The 21,129-nt window shown below is 40.7% G+C and overlaps 1 protein-coding gene and 1 non-coding gene across 2 annotated transcripts; one reads left to right on the top strand and one right to left on the bottom strand.

The window, feature by feature from the left end:
- Positions 1–5,052: 5,052 nt before the first annotated feature.
- TRNAD-GUC (transfer RNA aspartic acid (anticodon GUC)) lies at positions 5,053–5,124 on the bottom strand. The gene has a single exon. It is a non-coding gene; the product is annotated as a tRNA-Asp (tRNA).
- A 171-nt stretch (positions 5,125–5,295) lies between these two features.
- LTA4H (leukotriene A4 hydrolase) lies at positions 5,296–21,129 on the top strand. The gene is made up of 19 exons (XM_064702102.1): positions 5,296–5,547; positions 6,493–6,623; positions 8,773–8,893; positions 9,356–9,424; positions 11,188–11,292; positions 13,572–13,624; positions 14,228–14,300; positions 14,616–14,756; positions 14,986–15,009; positions 15,882–15,952; positions 16,066–16,177; positions 17,007–17,151; positions 17,229–17,332; positions 17,683–17,753; positions 17,982–18,036; positions 18,856–18,951; positions 19,476–19,558; positions 20,271–20,375; positions 20,688–21,129. The coding sequence occupies exons 1-19, from the start codon at positions 5,401–5,403 to the stop codon at positions 20,806–20,808; spliced, it is 1,827 nt and encodes a 608-aa protein (XP_064558172.1). The 5' UTR covers positions 5,296–5,400; the 3' UTR covers positions 20,809–21,129.

Genomic DNA, 21,129 nt, shown 5'->3' with positions numbered 1-21,129 from the left:
ATAGCGTAATAGACATTTAGCATCAAATTAGCAGAAGAGTTAACTGTGCATCATCTAGATTTCTGGCTTTGGGGCAGGAATTATCCTTTCCTGAGCCAGTCATGATGACATCCTAAGGCTGCCAGTTCTCCATGCACAGTTAAATAACATCCCCTAGAGAAGAAAACACACTGAACATCCTGAAGTGGTAAAAAGGAATTGTGCCATAACTGTGTAGAAATATAAATATAGTCTGTTCATGGAGCAATTTTTAAGTTAGTTACTTAATAGTGTTTTTCAAAGTTGTAGGTTAATGTTATCAAATGAGTATTGTGATTTTTGGATGCTTTCCTTTTGAAATAATATGAGTGAATCTGCACATCAGATCTCTCCAGTAGCTTAAACATATCCTAGAAACCACAGCCTAATAGTAGAGACTAATTTTTCTGGTGGTATAATCTGTGTGCATATCTAGCAACATGGAAATTATATTTAACAGACCATCTGACAGGTAGAGATAGAACTGTATGTAGTGTTCAATCACTTCTACAAAGAAGACAGCACTGAGGAACTGTCTTGCTCAGAAAAAATAAAAGAAATAGAATGGACATTCTCAAGCAGTGTAAAAAATAAATAAATGGAGAATAAATTACTACTAAAATATTGCTTGAAAGTATTTTCCATCAATATGTCCCAGGAAGCTGGATGCATTAATGGTCATTCATGTACAAAACAGAACAGAACAGCTCCTTGTACATCCTTATGCTCAAATGTTAAGAGCTGCTGGAGAAAAACTGGGCATCTAATGTACCCTTCTTGTAAGCAAATGAAAAAATGGAAAATTGTCAGATGGTCTGGAGGAGCCATAAAAACACAATGCATTGGGGTGGAATGCCTGATGGTGGTCTGGGTATATTTTAGTTGACAGGTGGGTCAGCATCCCACCCAGTTTATATTGTTGTTGTTCCAGTGACCCAAGTGGAGCTGCAGGAACATGCAGCACCTGACTGCCCAGACCTGTGTGAAGATGTTGGAAATTCTCAATGAGAGGGCTCAAGTGCCAGCTCCTTGGTGGCATTCTGTGTTCGCAGCCCCACATGCTGCTTTGAGATGGTTTGTGTGCCAGGGAGCTGCAGGAGTGGGCACTGGGGGCACTGGGGCCAGGCTGCCGCCAGCCAGGGCACAGACCTCAGCACCTGCACATGGTGAGGGGACAGGGATGGCAGCAGAGCCTGGGGACAGCCATGGCCCAGCTGTCATCCTCACACAGCTCTTTTCTCAGGAGCAGATCCAAGGCTGGCACCATCACAGAGCTGGCCAGAGCCCAACTCCTCAGTGGAGAGAGAAGGCTGCAGAGCAAACTGGGGTTCTTGGGGCCAACAGTTTGTGGATACTAATGATGTCAAGCCAAAACTTCTCCAATGAAGGTTAAATTCTTTTACATTGCTTATCTTATTTATATGATCCCCTGGTTGACCCTGTGCAGCAGCTACTGTTGCAAAGTGTTTCAGCACCTTCTGAGGGGCCGAGATTCCCCTCTTCTCTTAGCAGCCAGAAGGTTCAGCCCTGGGAATCTCTGTAGAAGGACCAAGGTGGAGTAAAATCCTCCTAAATGGCCTGTTCATCAACTTTACATTGGATGTCCTGACCTGCAAGAAAGCTTGCAAACAATTTGTCATTGTCTGTTCCTGCTATTACCTCTTGATGAGCATTTATAGTGACATTTTCTGATCTGTTCTTCCTTATCTCCCTACTTACCAATTAGTTTACTTCCAAGTGATATGCAATTAACATAAATCATTACGTTTGAGAAAGGGTCCTATCTTCTTTTCCTTGTCCTTAGAGTAATCACCAATGTAAAACTTCCAAGATACTCAGTTCTCCTAAGTTTTTGTTTCATCATTACTAATGACATAAAGTGGTCTTTTAACATTTGCAAGCAATATTTTGCTTTTCAAAAAATCACCTTGAAAAAGGTTAATTGAAATATTTGGCAGAGTTAAGGGTACATAAAATGCACTTAATTAAATACACCTATGAATACAGTCCTCAGAGGACAAAATACTAGAAATTACACAGTCCCCAGGGCTTGAACATATTTCAAACAGATGCTTTAGCAAGATGCCATTATCATGCTTTTGCTGACACTCCAGCCCACACCTCCCCATAGTGTTGTTTTGCTACCAGCCTATGAATTTGGCAAGACTGGAACTGGTAATTTGCTCTCCAACTTGCTCTTGTCTTGCTGGTTTGGCCACTGACCAGCCATAATACTGGCTGTCCATGAGCTTTGGATAAATTGAGGGTGATAAATCATACATACACCATAGCAAGTAAGTGGGAGGATTAGAAGCATCAAAAGAGATGAAGGTTAAAGCTGTGTGTAGATAATTAAAGAGGCATCAGAGAAAGAATTCTACTCTCAACACGGAATTGTTCGCTCCTCCAGATTTCACTAGTGCTCATTCAAATTGTGCTCCTGCAAACAACTGTGTAAGTCTTCCATCCAAGGGATCCCTCACCTTGTGCCTCCGGTGGACACAGCCCATGAGGAAGCCATCCTGAGGTGCACTCACATTCTCAGGAAGGTCTGAAACCTGTGGGCAGCTGTGTCTGGGCTTGCTGGCATTCCAGCTGTCCTGGCCCCAGATGGGGAACAACAGCACCGTGCTGGCATTCCAGCTGTTCTGGCTCCACGCTGCCAGCTGTGGAACAACAGCAGAATGCTGGCATTCCAGCTGTCCTTGCTCCATGATGCCAGCTGGGGAACAACAGCACCGTGCTGGCATTCCAGCTGTCCTGGCTCCAGCTGGGGAACAACAGCACCGTGCTGGCATTCCAGCTGTCCTGGCTCCAGCTGGGGAACAACAGCACTGTGCTGGCATTCCAGCTGTCCTGGCTCCAATGCTGCCAGCTGGAGAGCGTGCGTGCGGGTGTGGGGGAAGGATTTGGTAGCACAGGAGAAGGGAAAGAGGTTGAGCTGACCTGGATGACTTGGGTGAGAACAAAGTACCCTGCAGGTGGAGAGAGGCTGACCTTGTAAAACCCTGCTCAGCGCCCTGAGCTCCTTGTTCTTCTTCCTTTCACCTTTGCCCATGCACCAATGAGAGTGCCTTTCTGGGACTTTAGAAGCTGTGGGTTTACAGCAAAACTTTGCCTCTTGGGTAGTGGCTTGAGCAGTGTGAAAGCTAAATCTGAAAACAAGAACCACGACTAAGCAGGTATGAAATTGCTTACAAGACTTTTCTTTTATGACTAAAAACACTGTCAGCAGAGTTCTGTTTTGAATTAATTGCTTTTCTTATCCCTTATTGTTTTATGACAGCTGAAATTGCCTGACTGGATGCCAACACATATGAACAACTAAATGGTTCTTGCATCTTATTTTATGGTCTGACCTCTGTTTTGAAATAAACTGCCTACTAAACAAATTAAGTTCCCTTGATTTTCTGATGACATATATATGTGGATTTTGAGAACAGGAAGTGAGTATGGCAGGAAATTCAGAAGTCACGAAAGGGAAAGTTTTATGGTTATTTTTTTCTCCCTTCTATAATACAGACCTACTGAAACTCCTTCCTAGTCCTGCCCTAGTTTATCTGGGCATGTGGCTGTAGTCTAGGAGTTTATACAAAGCTCTGGGGTACCACTGAGGATGGTGCTCACATCCTCTCTTCTTCGTGTACTCCTCACATTGCCATCTCAGATTCACATCCAGGTGGGACAGCTGGGGTGGTGGGATGCTCTTGAGGGGCCCATGGGCTTTGCCATCAGCTATGAGCCCACAGAGAAACCATCTCTTGGTCTTGCACAGTACATCAAGCCTGGCGTTCCTCCTGTGCCCTCAGCTCCCCACAGCTCTTGGTGTGCTGCTCCCATGGCTGTCCACACTAGGGCTGAAGGTGTGGAAACCAATTTCTGACGGTGACAGGGGTTAGATTCTGCATCTGAAATTACGTGGCCATGGTTTCCAGCAATGCTGTGTTAAGAGTAATTGCTCTTTGTTGCTGAACTTTTCTGTCAAGTTGTCTCTTAGCTCTTATTACCCAGAGAAAATTTCTCTTGTGTATATTCTCTCTTGGGTGCTTGCTGCTGGTTGGGTGGCTGATGCAAGGTTGCTCATGGTACAGAACTATCTGCTTTCAGTGTGCAGTTCAGGGCATCAAATTAGTTTTACTGAAACTGCCAGAATGCACAAAGCAGCCTTCTGCTCTGAACACCAGTAACATGCATCCACACAGCTGGGCGTCTTGGCCTTTTGCCTTGGGTGCTAATTCCTTACTTCTTTTATGTGCAATTGGCCATAGAGCTATTTCCTGACTTGGAAAAAGAGAAATTTGGGCAATCATATTTACTGCTCAGCATCTGCTAACCTCCCACAGACAGGAGGAGACCTCTCCTAGTACCTTTGTGCTGAACTGTGTTATAAATAGGCAGATAAATAAATTTCTGGCAAAAGGATTAAAAAAGAAGGGGTGCCTAAGAAAGCATTTTCAGTGATACTAAGTAAAGGTAAGCAGGGATGCTGGAGTGTCAAAGCTGTTCTGCGAACTACTCTTAGCTGGTGCACATAAGTGTGCTCTGGGCAGGATCCAGTGAAGCCTCAGGGCTTTCCAATGGCTGAAGTTCTCACTTTAAGGACAACAATGCCAGGCTGTGTTACTGCAAGCCAGGACATGGCCGCTGGCCTTCCACCTTCCCTCTTCTGTGCCTGTTTGACCTGTTCCTTTCCCAATGTTTCTGACTCAGGTGAGGGTGAGTTAGGTTTTTTCCAGTTTAAGAAAAAGGGTAAATGTTTTTGAAAGGTTTAACCCTTTTGTTCAGCTGTTTGAGCCACTAAAATATGAAAATACTTTTCCTGTGCCTGCTCTCAGTTCTGCAGCTGATCTTGTGATACTCTGACACTACCTCGGCCCTGGAGGAGGTAGGCAGCCAGATCCGGATAGGTTTTGCTCCGTTCTTCCCGTTTCAGAGTCGGAACGTTTTTACCACGGCTGTCTGGGAACAGCTTTTATTTCCCAAAATGATTTTGCCTTTACATTAGAGGCAACTAGAGAAAAAAAGATTTTGTACCTCCCCGTCGGGGAATCGAACCCCGGTCTCCCGCGTGACAGGCGGGGATACTTACCACTATACTAACGAGGAACTGTACATCTACAATTCCTCCAGTAGGGCTCATATTCTATTTGATCGCGGACATTCTAGTGAGAGCCAATCAGGCTGTTCAGTTCAGTAGGGCTCCTCCGCCCCTTTTCTCTCGCAATGCACTGTGGGTTTTGTGGTTCTCACGCCGTTCCCCCGCCCTCTCCGCGCGGAGGGCGGCACTACACCTCCCAGAGGCCTGCCCTCCCCTCTCCGCGGCGGGCTCTGTGCTGCACGGGCTGGCACGGCCGGGCAGGGCGGGCAGACGGCGCGCGAGCGATGGCGGACCCGAGCTCCTTCGCGTCCCCCGCGTGCTGCCTCACGCGGCACCTCCACCTGCGCTGCCGCGCGGACTTCGGCGCGCGGGTGCTGCGGGGCACGGCCGCCCTCACCGCGCGCGCGGAGCGCGAGACGCTGCGCTGCCTGGTAACGGCGGGGGCGGGGGGCGCGAGGGGACCCGCGGACCGTGAGGGGCGAGCCCGGAGCCCGCGCCGGTGCCGCCTTCCCGCTCCCCCGTCCTTCCCTCGGCCGTCGTCCCGGTCCTTCCTTTCCTTCCTTCCCTAACGCCGCTTGGCCCTCCCCGGACCCGCCGCCCTGGCTGCTGCTCGGCTGGAGGCTGACAGCGCCTCGCAGCCCCCGGTTCCGCTTAGCCCCCCAGAGCCGGCGCGGTGCGCAAGGGAAGGGCGAGGCTGGCTCTTCCCTTTAAAGCGGCGAAGAGCATGCTGCCGGAAAGATAGGAATAAATCACTGGAAATCTAGATTTAGGCTTTTTCGCCTGTGTGTTTCGTTATGCCAGCTGCTTTCTCTGTTACCTCTGCATATAGGCATGTGAACCTCTTAAACTTCGCATTATATTCAAAGCTCGGGGGTTCTTGGCTTTTCTCATGCTGATTCCATAAATTTCTTTTGTGGCTGGAGCTTATTTTTTTAGGGTAAAAGCCCAGTCCTATTAGTAATAAAGAGTAACGCCTCGTTCGTGCTAAAAATGAGTGCTGCACTATTTAATTCACCTTCCGTTGCATGAAGGTCTGGATTCGCGGTGGCGTGTTCCAGGACTGAAACTTTAGCAGGGGCTTTTATACCGTTCTCCTCACTTCATAGTACTGTGGAGTGGTTACCTGTGTGGTTTTTCTTGATAAACTCACTTCTATAGTCAGAAGTTGGTTTTCTTCCTCTTTTCCCTCCAGCTTTCCCAGTTCAGTGCTGCTCTCTTAAAATGCTGGTTCCTGGTGGTCAACGCAGTTAGTCAGCTTTTCTGGTTTTACTTAGAAAATGCTTTTTCCTTCAGAGGGACTTGTGTTTAAGATTTCATAGTGCTGCATTTATTATTTTATGCTATTTAACTGGTATGCAATATGTTCTTTATCACAGGTCCTGGATACAAAAGACGTACAGGTGTTTAAAGTGACTGTAAATGGACAGGATGCAAAATTTGCTTTTGGAGAAAAGCACAGTTTCAAGGGGACCCCTCTAGAAATCACGTTTCCAAATGAACTAAGAAGGTACACACTTTTGCCTGCTCCTCTAGGTGGTTTTGAAAATGCACTGTATAAGCTGCTTGTCTGCCTGTAGGGTTGCTGAGTAAAGCTTGCAAAGGGACTTATAAATTAGAATGAGGGTATTGCATTCGTTTGGTATGATCTTGTAGATTAATGTCATGTTTGGCTTTCATTAGTCAAAACTTTCTGAGTGTTTGTACCTGTCTCCAGACCTTGTATCACGTACAAAATTGCTTTCTAAACTGAGTAGCAAAATGATGTGAAATGTATCTCAATTTTCCCAGTGCTTCTCATCAGTAATACTGTTTCTGCTTTAACAGCCTGGTTCAGAATTGTTACAGTGTGGAGAACAAGGAGCAGCAGCCCCTGTTGGATCTTCTTTTATGCAGTTGGTTCTGCATTTCTGTAGAACCTCAGGTTACCACTATGATTAGATAGGGGCATGTTTTCAAATAATCAAAGTTTTATTTTGTTTGCTATGCTAAGTCCAAGTCCCTGAAAGCTGGAACTTGAGTTTTGGCAGTATGATGGAGAGTGACCTAACCGTGGTCTACCTCTTAAGGTGCATGAATTAAAAAGCTGTTGCCAAATTACAATATGTTTTTTGGCAGTTTGCTTTGTATGCTGGGACTCAGTGGTATCTCAGTCCTCCATGGTGCCAAAACTGAAAGCTGTGATTGTATAAGGAAGTTCCCTTGTTTGAATACACTTGAATATCAAGTTGCTTCCTACTTATTATTGTGTGGTTTTTTCGACTCATTGCTACCTCTAAAAACCCTTTCAGTTTAGTCTGGTTTCCAAGTTTTTTCTTTTTAATGTTGTACTGTGAATTAGTGCAGTTAAGAAATACAAATAATGAGGAAGAGAAAGGAATGTCATAAAATAGTTGTCCCTTCTGGAGAAACACTTCTGGTCTCTTATGAAATTGAACATTTAAGTACTTGAAATAATTGAAAATTAAGTACTTGAGCAAACAGGCCACATCAGAAATATAAGCCTGTTTCTTTCATTTGACTTTCAGCTGTCTTTTTTTTTTTTAATGCTGAATTTCCTGGTAAGAAAAAAAAAAGAAGGAGGTGTGAGGTGTGACCACAAGAATTCACAATCTAGTGTGAGACATAGTCCCCCATGTAACTATCAATAAAACAGCAATAGGAAAGGGTGGCAGTTACAGCTGGAAGTCTGATTGTTCAGAAAGCAAAGTGCCTGATGGTAATACCAGTTATTTTCTCTTTTCTTGTCTAATATGTACTTTGGAATACTGGTTATAATCCAGATGAGTACACCTGGTCAGCTTATCTAGTGTCCAACTCCTCTGATTAGCTGAAGTTTGTTCTGATTTATGGCTGGATTGTTTATTCCAAGAGTTGCATGTATAATCTGGAACTTTCTGAGAACAGAAGCAAGTACTTCCATGTGCTTTGGGTGTCATTGATGGTTAAGATACATTTTTAATAAATAAGAGTATGAAGGTGTCAGGTTGGTGTGTGTTCTCTCATTAGCAAACTGATACCTGTCTTACACATAACTGTTAGTTTTTACTTAACACCAGTTCTGAAACCCTGAATAAAATCTGAACATGATTTCTTTTTCTTGTTAACCCCTACCATTAATAGGAATTGATTCTGTAATTACTGATAATTTTCAGGGTGTTATTTTCTTCTTAAGGATAATACTTACAGAACATTAATGTCAGACACAAAAATCTAATTTTTTTTATGTGCAGGATACTTATTCTATGCTATTCAGTCATATATCTTCTTATGCAGGGTTTTGCACTTTTTTCTTTGTGTATTGCAGAGGGTTTTTTACACTAACATGTATAAGGTTACTTAGCTGTGACAAAACTATATTCATGTAGCTGGCCCAAATAGTTTAAAGAAAAGGTCTGTGCTCTCCTTGAAGAGAGAAGAGGAAAAGTTTCTGGTTAGTAAAAACAGTAATAAAAGTGCCTTGGGATGTAAAAAATGAAATCAGCTAGCCATTTTTAAATACCATAATTGAACGGGAATTATTGCTTTTAATATGATACTTGTTCTCATTTCTAATGCTTTGAGACAGTGCTGCAGACCTGTTTTTCAGACATCTTTGCAGAGGAATTTCAGTGTGATCAGGATTTGTGTCAAAACAGTCTGTGTTCTTTATTATACAGGGGACAAGAAGCAATTGTTGAAATCTCTTTTGAAAGCTCTCCACAGTCTTCAGCTCTCCAGTGGTTTACTCCAGAGCAAACTTCTGGAAAGAAACACCCATTTCTCTTCAGCCAGTGCCAGGTTGAGTTCATTTTTTCCAAACTTCTTGACATACCACTGTAATTTCCCTTGGTTTCTAAAGAACTGCAGAGAAAGCCTAGAAAAGGGAAGAGCCTGTAACTCCTAGCTGTGTGTCAAAGGTTCTAAAAGAAAACACTTAAAGTCAGGATGTTGCTAAGATTTTATTATTATATGTTTACAGTTTGGTAATTCTGGAAGTGCTTTACCCATTCCAGTATCCTTGTTAAAGAGCAAATGGTCCTTTACAGCCAGTACTTGTGTCTATTGATCTGCCTTACCTAGTATTGCTCCTTTTACACAGAGGCCTGTAAGCTCTAAGTGATAGAAGTACTGGGTTATAGATAATGAATTCTCTGGAGGAGCTGGATGGACTTGCACTATAGTGTACTAATTGATTTATTTCTAGTCCGCTCCATCAGAAAGACACTTCTGTTTTATCTTCTTTTCCTTTCTCCTCTCTAGGCTATCCACTGCAGAGCCATTTTTCCATGCCAAGACACGCCTGCTGTCAAACTAACCTACTATGCAGAGGTAGGTGAACCCAAGTCATGTGTCCTAACTGAAGACAACTGCTGCAATGGGTGAATTTCTATTGGGCAGGGCTTTTTGGTAGCTGCCAGCATGTGGCCTGATATAAAACCAGAATATTGACCTTCAGCTTAATGAGAGGAAAGAGCTGATCTTCCTTGTGGCAGCTCTCTAACTTTGCCATTTCCTTTTTGTATATATCAACTCTTTTTTCTTTGTTACGTATTTATTTGCAAAAGGAAGTAAAAATGCAGTAGTAAGAAAGAAAGATGCTCTAAAATCAGGAAATGCTGACAGTAAGACAGCAAAGAGTGCTATGAAGTAAAAAACACTTGAAAAGGCTCTCATGTATGCTTTAAGCAATATATTCTGATATATAGCTAGGGGATATTTGCAGTCCTGTGTGGTGGTGTTCACAGGGGTCCCAGAAAGAGAGAAGAGAACGAGAATGTTGACTCCATGTTTCAGAAGGCTTGATTGCCTTGATTTATTATTTTATTATATATATTATATTAAAACTATACTTAAAGAATAGAGGAAAGGATTTCATCAGAAGGCTTGCAAGGAATAGAAAAATAATGGAATGATAATAAAATCTTGTGACTGACCAAGACAGTCTGAGACAGCTGGACTGTGATTGGCCATTAATTAGAAATGACCATGTGAGACCAATCAAAGATGCACCTGTCGCTTTCCACAGCAGCAGATAATCATGGTTTACATTTTGTTTCTGAGGCCTCTCAGCTTCTAATAAGAAAAAATCCTAAGGAAAGAATTTTCCATAAAATGTGTCTGTGACAGTCCTGGTGTAAACAGTTTTAAGGAAGCAAAAAGGAGGATAGATGTGCACTGTGACAATTCAGTTGTCTGAAGAAAGTGAGCCTTTTAACTTCTGTTGGAGGTACTCCTCTGATTAATTCAATATTGCCTGTCTTCATGACAACCTTTTCCATATGCCTTGTGTTCTACTTGACAGAGATGACCTAACAACAGAACAGATCTGGGCTGCTCTTTGCTATCAGCTGCTTGTAGTGTGGAGTGTAATGCTGGGTGCCAGCTGAGTTGTATATGTGTCTTGGTTTTGAAAGACAGGAGTCTGCTAAGGAAGGCAGGAGCCCCTGAAATGGAGACCATAAACCCTCCCCACCCCTCTGAATTACTATAAATTTTAAATTAAGGGGCTCTCAGGCAAAAAAATATGGGAGCAGGAAATAGCAGTTCTTTAATAGGGAAAGGAAAAAAATAAAAGGATAAAATAGACAATGCAGTACACTAAAACAACACTGACAGGGTCAGAATTCAACCTGACACCCTGTTAGTCGTGGTGTTGGTAGCAGTCCAGTTGGGAATGTGGCTGCAGTCCTCCTGGAGTGTCAGGTGTGGTTCTGTTGGAGCAGGGGGTCCTGTAGAGAAGGATGTATTCTTCCTCTGAAGATCCAGTGGAAGAAAAGGCAGCTGCTGTTCCTCTGGGAAATCCAGTGGAGAAGCCGTGCTGGTGTTTCAGAACCTCTGGATTATATCTGGGTAGCAATGCTTGGCTCCTCCCTCTGGGTGGAGCATCTCACAATGGGATGTTATAGTTCTCATCAGTCATGCAGTGACATTCAATAGCCTGTTACCAGCAATGTCCCCTCCCGAGGGAGGTGTGAATGTGATCACTCAGAGAGAGAGATAAGGCAAACTGCCCACTTGACAAAAGGCAGCTGCCATACAGATGGTAATAGAGTGCCTTGCAATCTGGAGCAATGTGCTTGGGGCCCTTTCAGATTTCCGTGCCGAAGGAGCTGGTGGCTCTGATGAGCGCCAACCGCGACGGGGAGGCGCCCGACCCGGAGGACAGCGCGCACAAGGTTTACCGCTTCAGCCAGAACGTGAGTGCTCCGTGCTGGGCAAGGGCTGCACGAGGTGTTACTGCTGACCTGTGCAGCTCACAGGTGCCTCAGGCATGGCTTTGAGCTCATGGATAAATCTCGTGACTCACATGGGGTTTTGCCACTCCAGAAGTGGGAGGCATTATGGAACTCCAGCTCTGACAAGACAACCAATAAGTGCTGGTGCTGTTTACTGGTCTTTTTTGGCATTCCCAGAAAAGCCAAATTCAAGTTTTGAAAATGTTTCAATACTCAAAACTAGTTCTGTCACAGCCCTTTCTGTCTGCACTGATTTTTAGAAAATAGTGCAGATGCAAATAATATGTGAGGAAGTTTTGGAAAACAGCCCCTGCAAATTTTAAGCTCACCAAGATCTAAGAAGCGAAACTCAGCATCAGAACCAAATTTTAGCTTGAAGTTAGGCAAATTCTAACAACAAATTTTTAAATTTTTTTTTGAATGTGAAAACTTTGGTTTCTATGGAAAGAAAGTATCTCCAGCCAATCAAAGATTACTGTTCTCTGGAAGTTTTAGTAAATGGTGCAGCTAGTCTAACGATTCCACTGCTCATAAAGCAGCAGTCATGATTTACTCTCCTGGCATTTTTGTTCTCAGTTTTTTGGGTTACGGTTCTGGTATCTATGAGCTCTTCTGGCAAGCCCACTTCATTTTGCTGAACAAGCAGATAAAATTAACATAAGATCTGGGCTGTTGACACTGAATAACTGCAAGGAGGAATGGGCTGATGTGACTGGAGGAGAGGAGGGGGTCAGAGTACTCTGAGCTGCAGCAGCTGTCGGGTTTGATTTGGCTGCTGCATGAAACCTGAGAGAGGGGAAAAAAGGAGTTCCCGTATCTGTGAGCTCATCAGTAGGCAGTGCCTGCCCTCTCTGTGGAGCCAAAACATTTGCCGCTCTCAGTCGAGTACAGAAGACTTCTATGTTTGTGTAATCCAGAGATGAATGTTATCTAGGAATACACTGTTGATAAGCATGATAGACCTCTACAAGAAATAACATTTAGTGTAATTGAAATTATGCTACCATTTCTGATACAGAAACCATTATTTTTTTAAAAGAACATGCTTTTCTTAAAAAAAAACCACATTAAGCACAAAATGAAAGAAGACATGCAAAAGGACACACACATGGCCTGACGCCAACAGTGATTTGTTAGAAGAGGTGTCTGTTTCCTCAGATGAAAAAGGCAAATGCATCAAGCTCTTGCATATGTGTGTGTGCTGAGCCTTACCTAAAACTACTTTCTCTGCTCGTGCATAGCCAGGCTGGAAAGAAGGGTAGTGGAGAGCAACCTCTGTAAAAACAGGTTTACAACTCAACAGTCATTGCCATTTGAATTTCAAAATGTCAAATTAGCAAGTTGGGCGTCAAAATGTGGAGGTGTATTAATAGTTTTTTCTTAACTAATCTATAACATAAGTCAAGGGACTTTGTTCTTTTCAATAGTATGTTCTGTGGGTTAATAGGTAAAATTAAAACACAGATGATGATATGGGTATTTTAATAAACAATATTTAAATGGTTTGTGGATAATAGTAGAATAAATTTTTCTGAAATTGTGTCTCCAGCTAAGTATGATTTAAAGTCTTACTTATTTAACATTGTTTAAATTCAGATGAAGTGAAACTTTTACAGGGGTGGCTGTATGATCCTCTTTTCTTTCCAGAGCACTTGGAGAAAGCAGTTCGCTATAAAGATACTTCAGTTGGGAGTTTTTTTCATTGAAATAAAAAATATTTAGAGTTTTTTTAATTCCAAACATGGACATCAAATATATACATTTTGATTTTTCCTGAATCTTTTGTCTTTAATGTATTTATATTAATAAATATTCTTGTTTACTTCATTAAAGCTCTTCTTGCATCCTTCTGTGTGATAAAACTGCCCTTTATCTGAGCAGTAGCTCTTAACTTCTCCTTCCATAAAATTTAATGGAACTGAAATGAATATGGAAAACTGACTTTCTTTTGAAGAGAATCCAAACCAGCAGGAATTTTGTGTGCAGATTTTTTCAAACAGAGATGATACTTACAGTTTTGTGGGTTTTGCCTGGAACACCTATGAAGCAAGTACATCCTGTAGATAAAGGAGTATCATTCAGGAAGAGAGAACAATGTTTTTGAAAAAAACAGTACCTGCCTTTAAGGCAGGAAACTCTGGAGGAATACTTCTTTATTTATATACTTTTGTTCTTCTTCTGATGTCTGATAGCTGACATTACAAATAAGATTTCTTTATTTTTCTTATGTTCTCCCCTAGGTTCCCGTACCTTGCTACTTGTTTGCTTTAGTGGTTGGAGCCTTAGAAAGTAGGTGAGTGAATCTGTACAATAAATATTAATAACCACAATTTTATGGATCTTATAGATTCAGTTAACCTGTGTATTTCTATCAAAGTGCATGTATGTTGATTTGCTCTTGGATGATTTTTACTTGTGCTGTAAATTAGAGAAACAGCATAAAGAGTTGGGACCTGAAAAAGCCCTTTGTGGTTAAAATTTAGTACAGGGAATAGATCTTCTTTCCTAGTTAACAGATAAGCCTTGTCTGTTAACAGATAAACCTTTCCTGTCAAAGGCAGAAAAGTATTGCTTCAGCCTCATTTCTCATTGGCAAAAGGTTGTGTCAATCTAGGCCACAATAATGTTTTTATATTAGGGCTTGATAGTGTTTAAAAATCCGTAAGTGGTTTTCCTGTTCCTTTTTGCTGAATAATGCATGCATGTTGTTTGTTTTGTTTTCTAAGCCTTTGCTTCAGCAATGGAGAGGAAAAGCAGACAAAGATTCTCTAATGAGTTTCCCCTGCAATGTGGGTTACTCAAGAGCACAGTCACACGTCTGCTGTCTGTATTAGTTTCACATAGAATTACTTCTGGTTCATACTGTCTTATTGGCATTTTTTTTCACTTTCAACAGAAAGATTGGCCCAAGGACACTGGTGTGGGCTGAAAAGGAACTAGTGGATAAATCAGCCTATGAATTTTCTGAGGTGAGTAATTAACTACAACAAAAACAGTATTGTAAGATAACTATTTCACATAGTATTGGAAAAGAAACAGACTACAGTTCACTGTTTTGGTCATTTTTAGTTCTCCTTTCTCTTCCTCCCATCCCACAAAATGCTATTATTCTATTGTAGTACAAACTTAGTACTGAAAATATATATTGATACAGTCCCATACTTGTTTTACATGTGGGACTTGTCAAGGTGAAAGGGAATGAAAAATGGGATCAATAGCTTATTATTTGTTCAGTGTTTGCAGTCAAAAATCATCTTAGAAACTAATGTGAATTCTTTTTTCAGGCTGAAGCTATGCTGAAAACAGCAGAAGATTTGGCAGGACCTTATGTGTGGGGACAGTATGATTTGTTAGTCTTACCACCTTCTTTTCCTTATGGTGGTATGGAGAATCCTTGTCTTACTTTTGTAACTCCAACGCTACTGGTGAGTATAGCAGCAATAAAAGTCAGCTTTTCCTTAGGGCTTGCATATCAATTAGGTGATGGATATTAATGCACAAATCTAGGAAGAAGATTAGTCTTCTTCCTAGAAAGACCTGTAAATGTTCCTTCCTCCTTTGGAGTTAGGAATCATACAAGAAATTGCATGATGTGATCTATTTTGAGGCTGACTTGAACCTAACAACTAACTTGTCTTTCCCTTTTCTTTTTAGGCAGGTGATCGATCTCTATCCAACGTAAGTCAAAATTATTCATCTCTTCAAGTAGAACACAACTTGAAGATGTATCTGAATTCCTTTATAATAAATACCTGAAAACTTGATCTCTTTTCATTGGGGAAATTAAAAGTTAAGGCAGTAAGTCAAAAACTCTCACAAAAGTGAGTGTTAATTTTCAGTAAACTCTGAAAGTATCTATTTTGTATAACCAACAGATGGAAGTAACATGGGTGCCTGTATACACAGGGGGCTGACTGAGGTTAGCTGCTCCATAACTCTTTTCCTGTCCTGTTAAACCACCACATCTGCATACAGATATGTTTAAAATTCTCAACTGAATTGGCCTCATCAAAATCGTTAAGAGATAACTTCTTCCTCTATGCGTCATTTTTTTCTGCAAAGTTGATTACTCTGAATGCAATTTTATTGCCTATGTCTTTTTACTAGACTGATGTACTGCTAAACTTAAAAAAAAAGATTGTCTTAAACAAAGAATACTGAAATATTTGACATGGGATACTTTTTAATGTATCATGCATCATTAGCTTTCCCACTGCAGAAGTTGCTTAGGTGAGAAAGCAGTACTAGTCCATCACCTGGTATTCTGTATTCTGAAATGTGATTTCATGAACAAATTACCTACACCAAGCTGTTGATCAGTATGGCTCTATGGCTTGCAGGCTGGACATTGAAAATTGTTTCTGTTAGCTATGGTAGCATTGGTCCTCTGCTTAAAATTCATATGGATAGGTCTACAGAACTGTGAATGCTAACTGACTTTGTGAACATAACATAGCAAATGAGATCCCATCAACATTTTGTATTTTCTATTGGGATCTGATGTTTTTTCCCAGAGGAGTCTAAATGGTGGATCTGTTTTTGTGTTTTAGGTTATTGCACATGAAATCTCTCATAGCTGGACAGGAAACTTGGTAACCAACAAAACGTGGGAGCATTTTTGGTGGGTATGATGTTCAATGCAATGCAAATCATATTTTAAATTTAATCTGTCAAGAGACTGGCTAAATTGATTTTACCATCCTCCCAGTGCTGACTTCATCAGTGTGTTTGCAGGCTGAATGAGGGTCACACTGTGTACCTGGAGCGCAGGATCGGTGGCCGGTTGTTTGGCGAGCAGTTCAGGCACTTCCAGGCCCTGGGAGGTTGGCGAGAACTGCAGAACTCGGTAAATACTTTTCAAGTCATCATACGTGTTTCCCACAAATAAAATTTGTCTTGTCAGCTTTCCTAATGCTTTCTTATTAGAGAATGAACAACTTTGATTCCAAGGTGTTTGATTGCTACCCAAGGGAATAGCTTCATATACTCAGATTAGATAAAGCTTTTTGAATTGTTTTAAGCTTTTCTGTAAGGATAAACATCTTTCCAGCCTCTTCTGGTTGTTCTGGGTGTGACTAAATTGCAGTATGACCTGTTAGCATACTGGTAAGCAGCTGAATGTTAATCAAAATTATCTGCAGCCATGACCATCAGAATTTCCAGTGCCTCATGCAAACTGATTTCTTACTGTCTAAGATAGTTGTTTAGTTTCGTGTTTTGTTTTTAGTTTTCAGATTTCTAGTCTGTGATATCTTACTAGTTTCCTGAGCAGCCTGAAATTTGTTCTACCCATATCCAGAGCTGAAGTTTGCTGGCACTTCTCCTTCTGTCAACAGAGATTTTAAATTCAAAGGCTTAATGATAGTTCAAATCAAAGTAGTTCAAATAGTTTTTTATTAAGGGATAAATATAGCCAGACTAATAGGTGCTCGTGGTTATGACAGACATGATAGTAAGTAACTGCTTTGAGACGGCTGGAGCACAGGGTGGTTGATTCTAAATTTTAGTAACTTAAGATTTGTTAAGATTAAGAACTTTAGAAAAAGAAGGAGAATGCTTTGAAATGAATCTGTCTCCGTTTTGGATGGTTCATACCTTTATAAATAGAATTAGTACAGATCTGCAGGAGTGCCAGTTTTCCTAGACTGATATGTGTTCTTGTGTCTTTGACACAGATAAATACTCTTGGAGATAAAAATCCTGTAACTAACCTCGTCATTAACCTGGATGAAGTAGATCCTGATGTTGCCTATTCATCTGTGCCATATGAGAAAGGCTTTGCTTTGCTTTTTTACCTTGAACAGCTCCTTGGAGGACCAGGTAAACACTAGTCAGATTTTATATGTTTTTGTTTTCCACCTTAATTTCAATCACTAAAACATTTTCTTTTTTGTTAGATGTCTTCATTGGCTTCTTGAAGGCTTATGTTCAGACGTTTGCTTATAAGAGCATTGTAACGGAGGACTGGAAGAAGTTCTTGTACTCCTACTTCAAGGATAAGGTTGGGTAACATTTAAAACTGATTGCTTGAAACCTTTAAATTATGTGAAATTCTGACTTAGGTCAGAACTTATTTAAACACCAGTTCTTTATATTTCTTTTCTTTATTTCAAGAACTTAATATGATGTAATCTGGGACCTTGTGAAGATGGGTTTGCATTAAGATGCCTTTTATTTTTTTTCTTTTTGTAGAGGGGAATGCTTTGTTTTGAAGTAATCTGTGTAGGATTCTTCGGGTAATTGGAGGAGTGTTATCAAAACAAATAAAAAGACTGAAACTAGATTTCATTTTCTAAAAAAAAGTTCTAAAATCAGATTTAAGATTTAATAAGATTTTATGTTGCTTTGTAGGTAGATATTCTTGATAAAGTTGACTGGAACTCGTGGTTTCATGCTCCAGGAATGCCACCAGTGAAGCCTACGTAAGCTGCACTCTTCTGTAGTTCATCTTTTCCTTCTCCAGATTGCATGTGATTTTCCTAAAAGTCATGAAGCAGTTTGTAAACAGGGTGAAAATCTTATGTTTTATTGGAAAATGCCCTAGTACTATGTGGGTGTATATAGCAGTAAAAATAGTCACTGTTAATGTTTTCAGTCTTTTATTCTGTGGTTATTCCATTATGTGAACCTTTGTTTTTAATATTTGACAGGTATGATACGACACTATCAAATGCTTGCATTGCCTTGAGCCAAAGATGGATCCAAGTGAGTGGTTAAAGAATGCTGAAGTGTCTCTATTTTGAAAAGCTAGTATTTTTGTTATACAAAGTGAGCCATTCTCTTCTAAAATCTCATTTGTTGAGAGTGTGTGTATTTATAGTCACAGTACGGCTGCCAGGGATTTTGCATTTCCCAGACTAGATGTTCAATGTAGAGTCAGGGGATTAGCTGTGGCTTCTGTCTGTGAAGTGCAGTCCATATTTTAACATGGCACAGAGCCAACTTCTTGTTATAAATATGTAGTAATCAAATGGAAATACTCTTTCAACTCTGATATTATGGCTTGATTTAAAAACAATTGCCAGGGTACCTCTACATTACTGATTATATTGTATTAGCAGTTGTTCCTCTATGGTATACTGGAGTTAGTATGTATTTCCCATCAAAAACTGGTACATAAAGTATATTAATTAATACCACATAATTTTCTCCTAGTTTGAAGCATAAAAGTCATACAACTAATGGAGAATTCAGCATACCTTGCTTTTGTTGCCTCTGTAGCTTTTCACTGTACTTGCATACTATCTTTTAACTTTCTTTTCCTTAATGTTACTTTTTATAAAAAAGTGTTTGATTTTTCACTTAACTAACAGAAAGGCAGTGGGGATAAAAATATCAGTGGAGAGCAAATAAGTGAAGAATACAAACATCAGAGAGCAGCTGAAGTCCCTCCCTTCCCCTTATTGCACAGATCAGTATCTTCTTTAAGTGAAATGGCACAACAGTGTGGATATCAAAACAGAAAATTACACCTGATTGTATTTTGAAATACCTATTAAAAATTAAGTAACTGTTCTCTTTTAGGCAAAAGAAAGTGATTTGGGCTCCTTCAGCTCAGCAGACCTGAAGGAAATGTCATCTCATCAGTTAATTGAGTTTCTGGCACTGTTGCTTCTGGAGGTAAATGCACACCTGGGATGACTTGATTCTGGCATCACAAAAGCAGACATAGAAGCTCTAACATGCTTTGAAATTAAGCTACTTTTTTTCTTTAGGTTTTGCTAAATTAATCTGCTTTCACCATGCATAGTTATTGAAAACTTCAGCCTTGCCCCTCTTATTATGTCTGGCTCTTCAACTACTGAACAACACACAAAGTGTTTTGGATTGAAAGCTGAAACCAAAACCATGAGGTGTTTGAATTGGTCTGTATCAAACGTTATAGCAAATAAGATATAAATAAAATTGAACAAAAATACTTTGTCTTGAATGTTTCAAAAGTACAGAATGTGGGAATTAGCTAATATTTATTCCTTGCCCCTTTCCATACACTGGAAAGATAAAAGGAACAAATAAAATATTTGTAATGGTAGGACTTGAGTTTCTTTGTAGCACCCATCATCCTGAATTACTCTGTTTATTATTGAAATGTCTGGCTTGAAGTCTTCCTCTGGCTTATTCTGACTGTGCAATTTCTTTTTCAGGAGCCTCTTCCATTGTCACATGTCCAACGCATGCAGGAAGTATATAACTTCAATGCTATAAACAACTCTGAAATAAGATTCAGGTTTGTTCTAGTGTGGGCACTTCTAAAATATTAAATGTTTTCACAAAACAAGTTGTCCTACTTCACCTAAGACATCCTGGTTTAGAGAACTGGGGCAGGGTTTGGGTTTGGGGTTTTGTTGTTGTGGTTTTGTAAATGCATGTGCAGGCATCGTGCTTGGTATCCTGTTATTCATGAATTGGGCAAACACAGTCTTCTAGTAGAACAACTCAGTGGACAGCAGATAAGCTGTTCTTTATTTTAATCTGGCACACTAACAAAGGAACCTGATGACCTGATAACAAAGGTTAAACATATTGTATGGTTTCTACTTCTTGTAACAAGATCAATTTCTTTTTAAAGCAAAATATTAGCTGGTTTCAATTTCATTTCATTGGTTGGTTGTTTTATCCATTGGAGAAATGGAACAAGTGCTGTGCAGTTCAGTTCTGAGTGATGCAACTGGATACTATTGTAATATAAAAAATACATAGTCGCAGAAAATAATCCTCCATTTTGGAGGAACTTGGCTGCAATCTTTTCCTGTTGTACAAAAAAGCTGATGTATGTAATGTGCTAGTCAAACACTAAATATTTGATGTTGAGCTGGAATCTCATTCCCATGATGACACAGCAGTGCTCAAAGCATTTATGGGAACAGAATTGTTAGATAACCAACCACCACACTGCCACAAATGAAATTATAAGTGCAACCTTCTTCTCCCACCTCCAGATGGCTGCGCCTCTGTATCAGGTCCAAGTGGGAAGCAGCTATTCCTCTGGCTTTAAAAATGGCAACAGATCAGGGCAGGATGAAGTTTACTCGACCATTGTTCAGGTAAAAGTAATCTCCAAATCACAGGAGCTCATGCTGTTGACATCTCTAGTATAATGGGATGAATAATGCTTGAAATGCATTTATTGTACATGTTGAAGTGGCATAACACAGAATTCTCTGTATACTGTGAACAAGATTATCTTCGGAGGTGCTTTCCACTTGCTGACATTTTTTTGCAGAGAAAAGAGCTTAGTGCCAGGATGCACATTAAGGCAAGGCTTTTGAGGGAAAAGTAAAACCTTAGGAAAATCCCTGTTGTATTATTTGCCTGGATTTTTGTAATGGTGCCTCCCCCCACTCCTTCTTTTGCAGGGACCTTTATGGTTTTGACAAGAGTCGGGATCTGGCTGTCAAGACGTTCCTGGAGCATAGGGCCTCTATGCACCCTGTCACTTCAATGCTTGTGGGCAAAGACTTGAAGCAGGACCAGTGACAAGTGTACTTATTTCTTTGAGATTTTGTGTTGCTGAAAGAAGAGACTGATTGCCCAAACTGTTGATATGCGTGCTTGATTATACCCTAAAATGCTCTGCTGCTTTGGTACTTCTGTAACTTAAAATTAATTTTCCAAATCAAGTTCAGTACTGTTGCAGTAGATAGCACTGCCAGCAGACTCCAGCTACTCCCAGACTCTGGCTGCAGGCTTCCCTTGCAGACTCTGACTGCAGCAGGCCCCATCAGCAGCCCTGCACAGCAGGGCCAGCAAAAAAAAAACAAAAAAACAAAAAAAAAAAAACCAAAAAAAAAAAACCAC

The sequence above is a fragment of the Zonotrichia leucophrys genome, chromosome 1A (assembly GCF_028769735.1).
Source record: "Zonotrichia leucophrys gambelii isolate GWCS_2022_RI chromosome 1A, RI_Zleu_2.0, whole genome shotgun sequence".
In the NCBI taxonomy this organism is placed as follows: domain Eukaryota; kingdom Metazoa; phylum Chordata; class Aves; order Passeriformes; family Passerellidae; genus Zonotrichia; species Zonotrichia leucophrys.
Note: the sequence above shows the minus strand (reverse complement) of the source record. Positions and strands in the feature narration are given on the sequence as shown.

Coding starts and splice junctions, on each gene's coding strand:
- LTA4H (XM_064702102.1), top strand. CDS start 5,401: ATGGCGGACCCGAGCTCCTTCGCGTCCCCCGCGTGCTGCCTCACGCGG. Junction 15,953..16,065: donor AAAACGTGGGAGCATTTTTG/GTGGGTATGATG, acceptor GTGTGTTTGCAG/GCTGAATGAGGGTCACACTG. Junction 19,559..20,270: donor AACTCTGAAATAAGATTCAG/GTTTGTTCTAGT, acceptor TCCCACCTCCAG/ATGGCTGCGCCTCTGTATCA.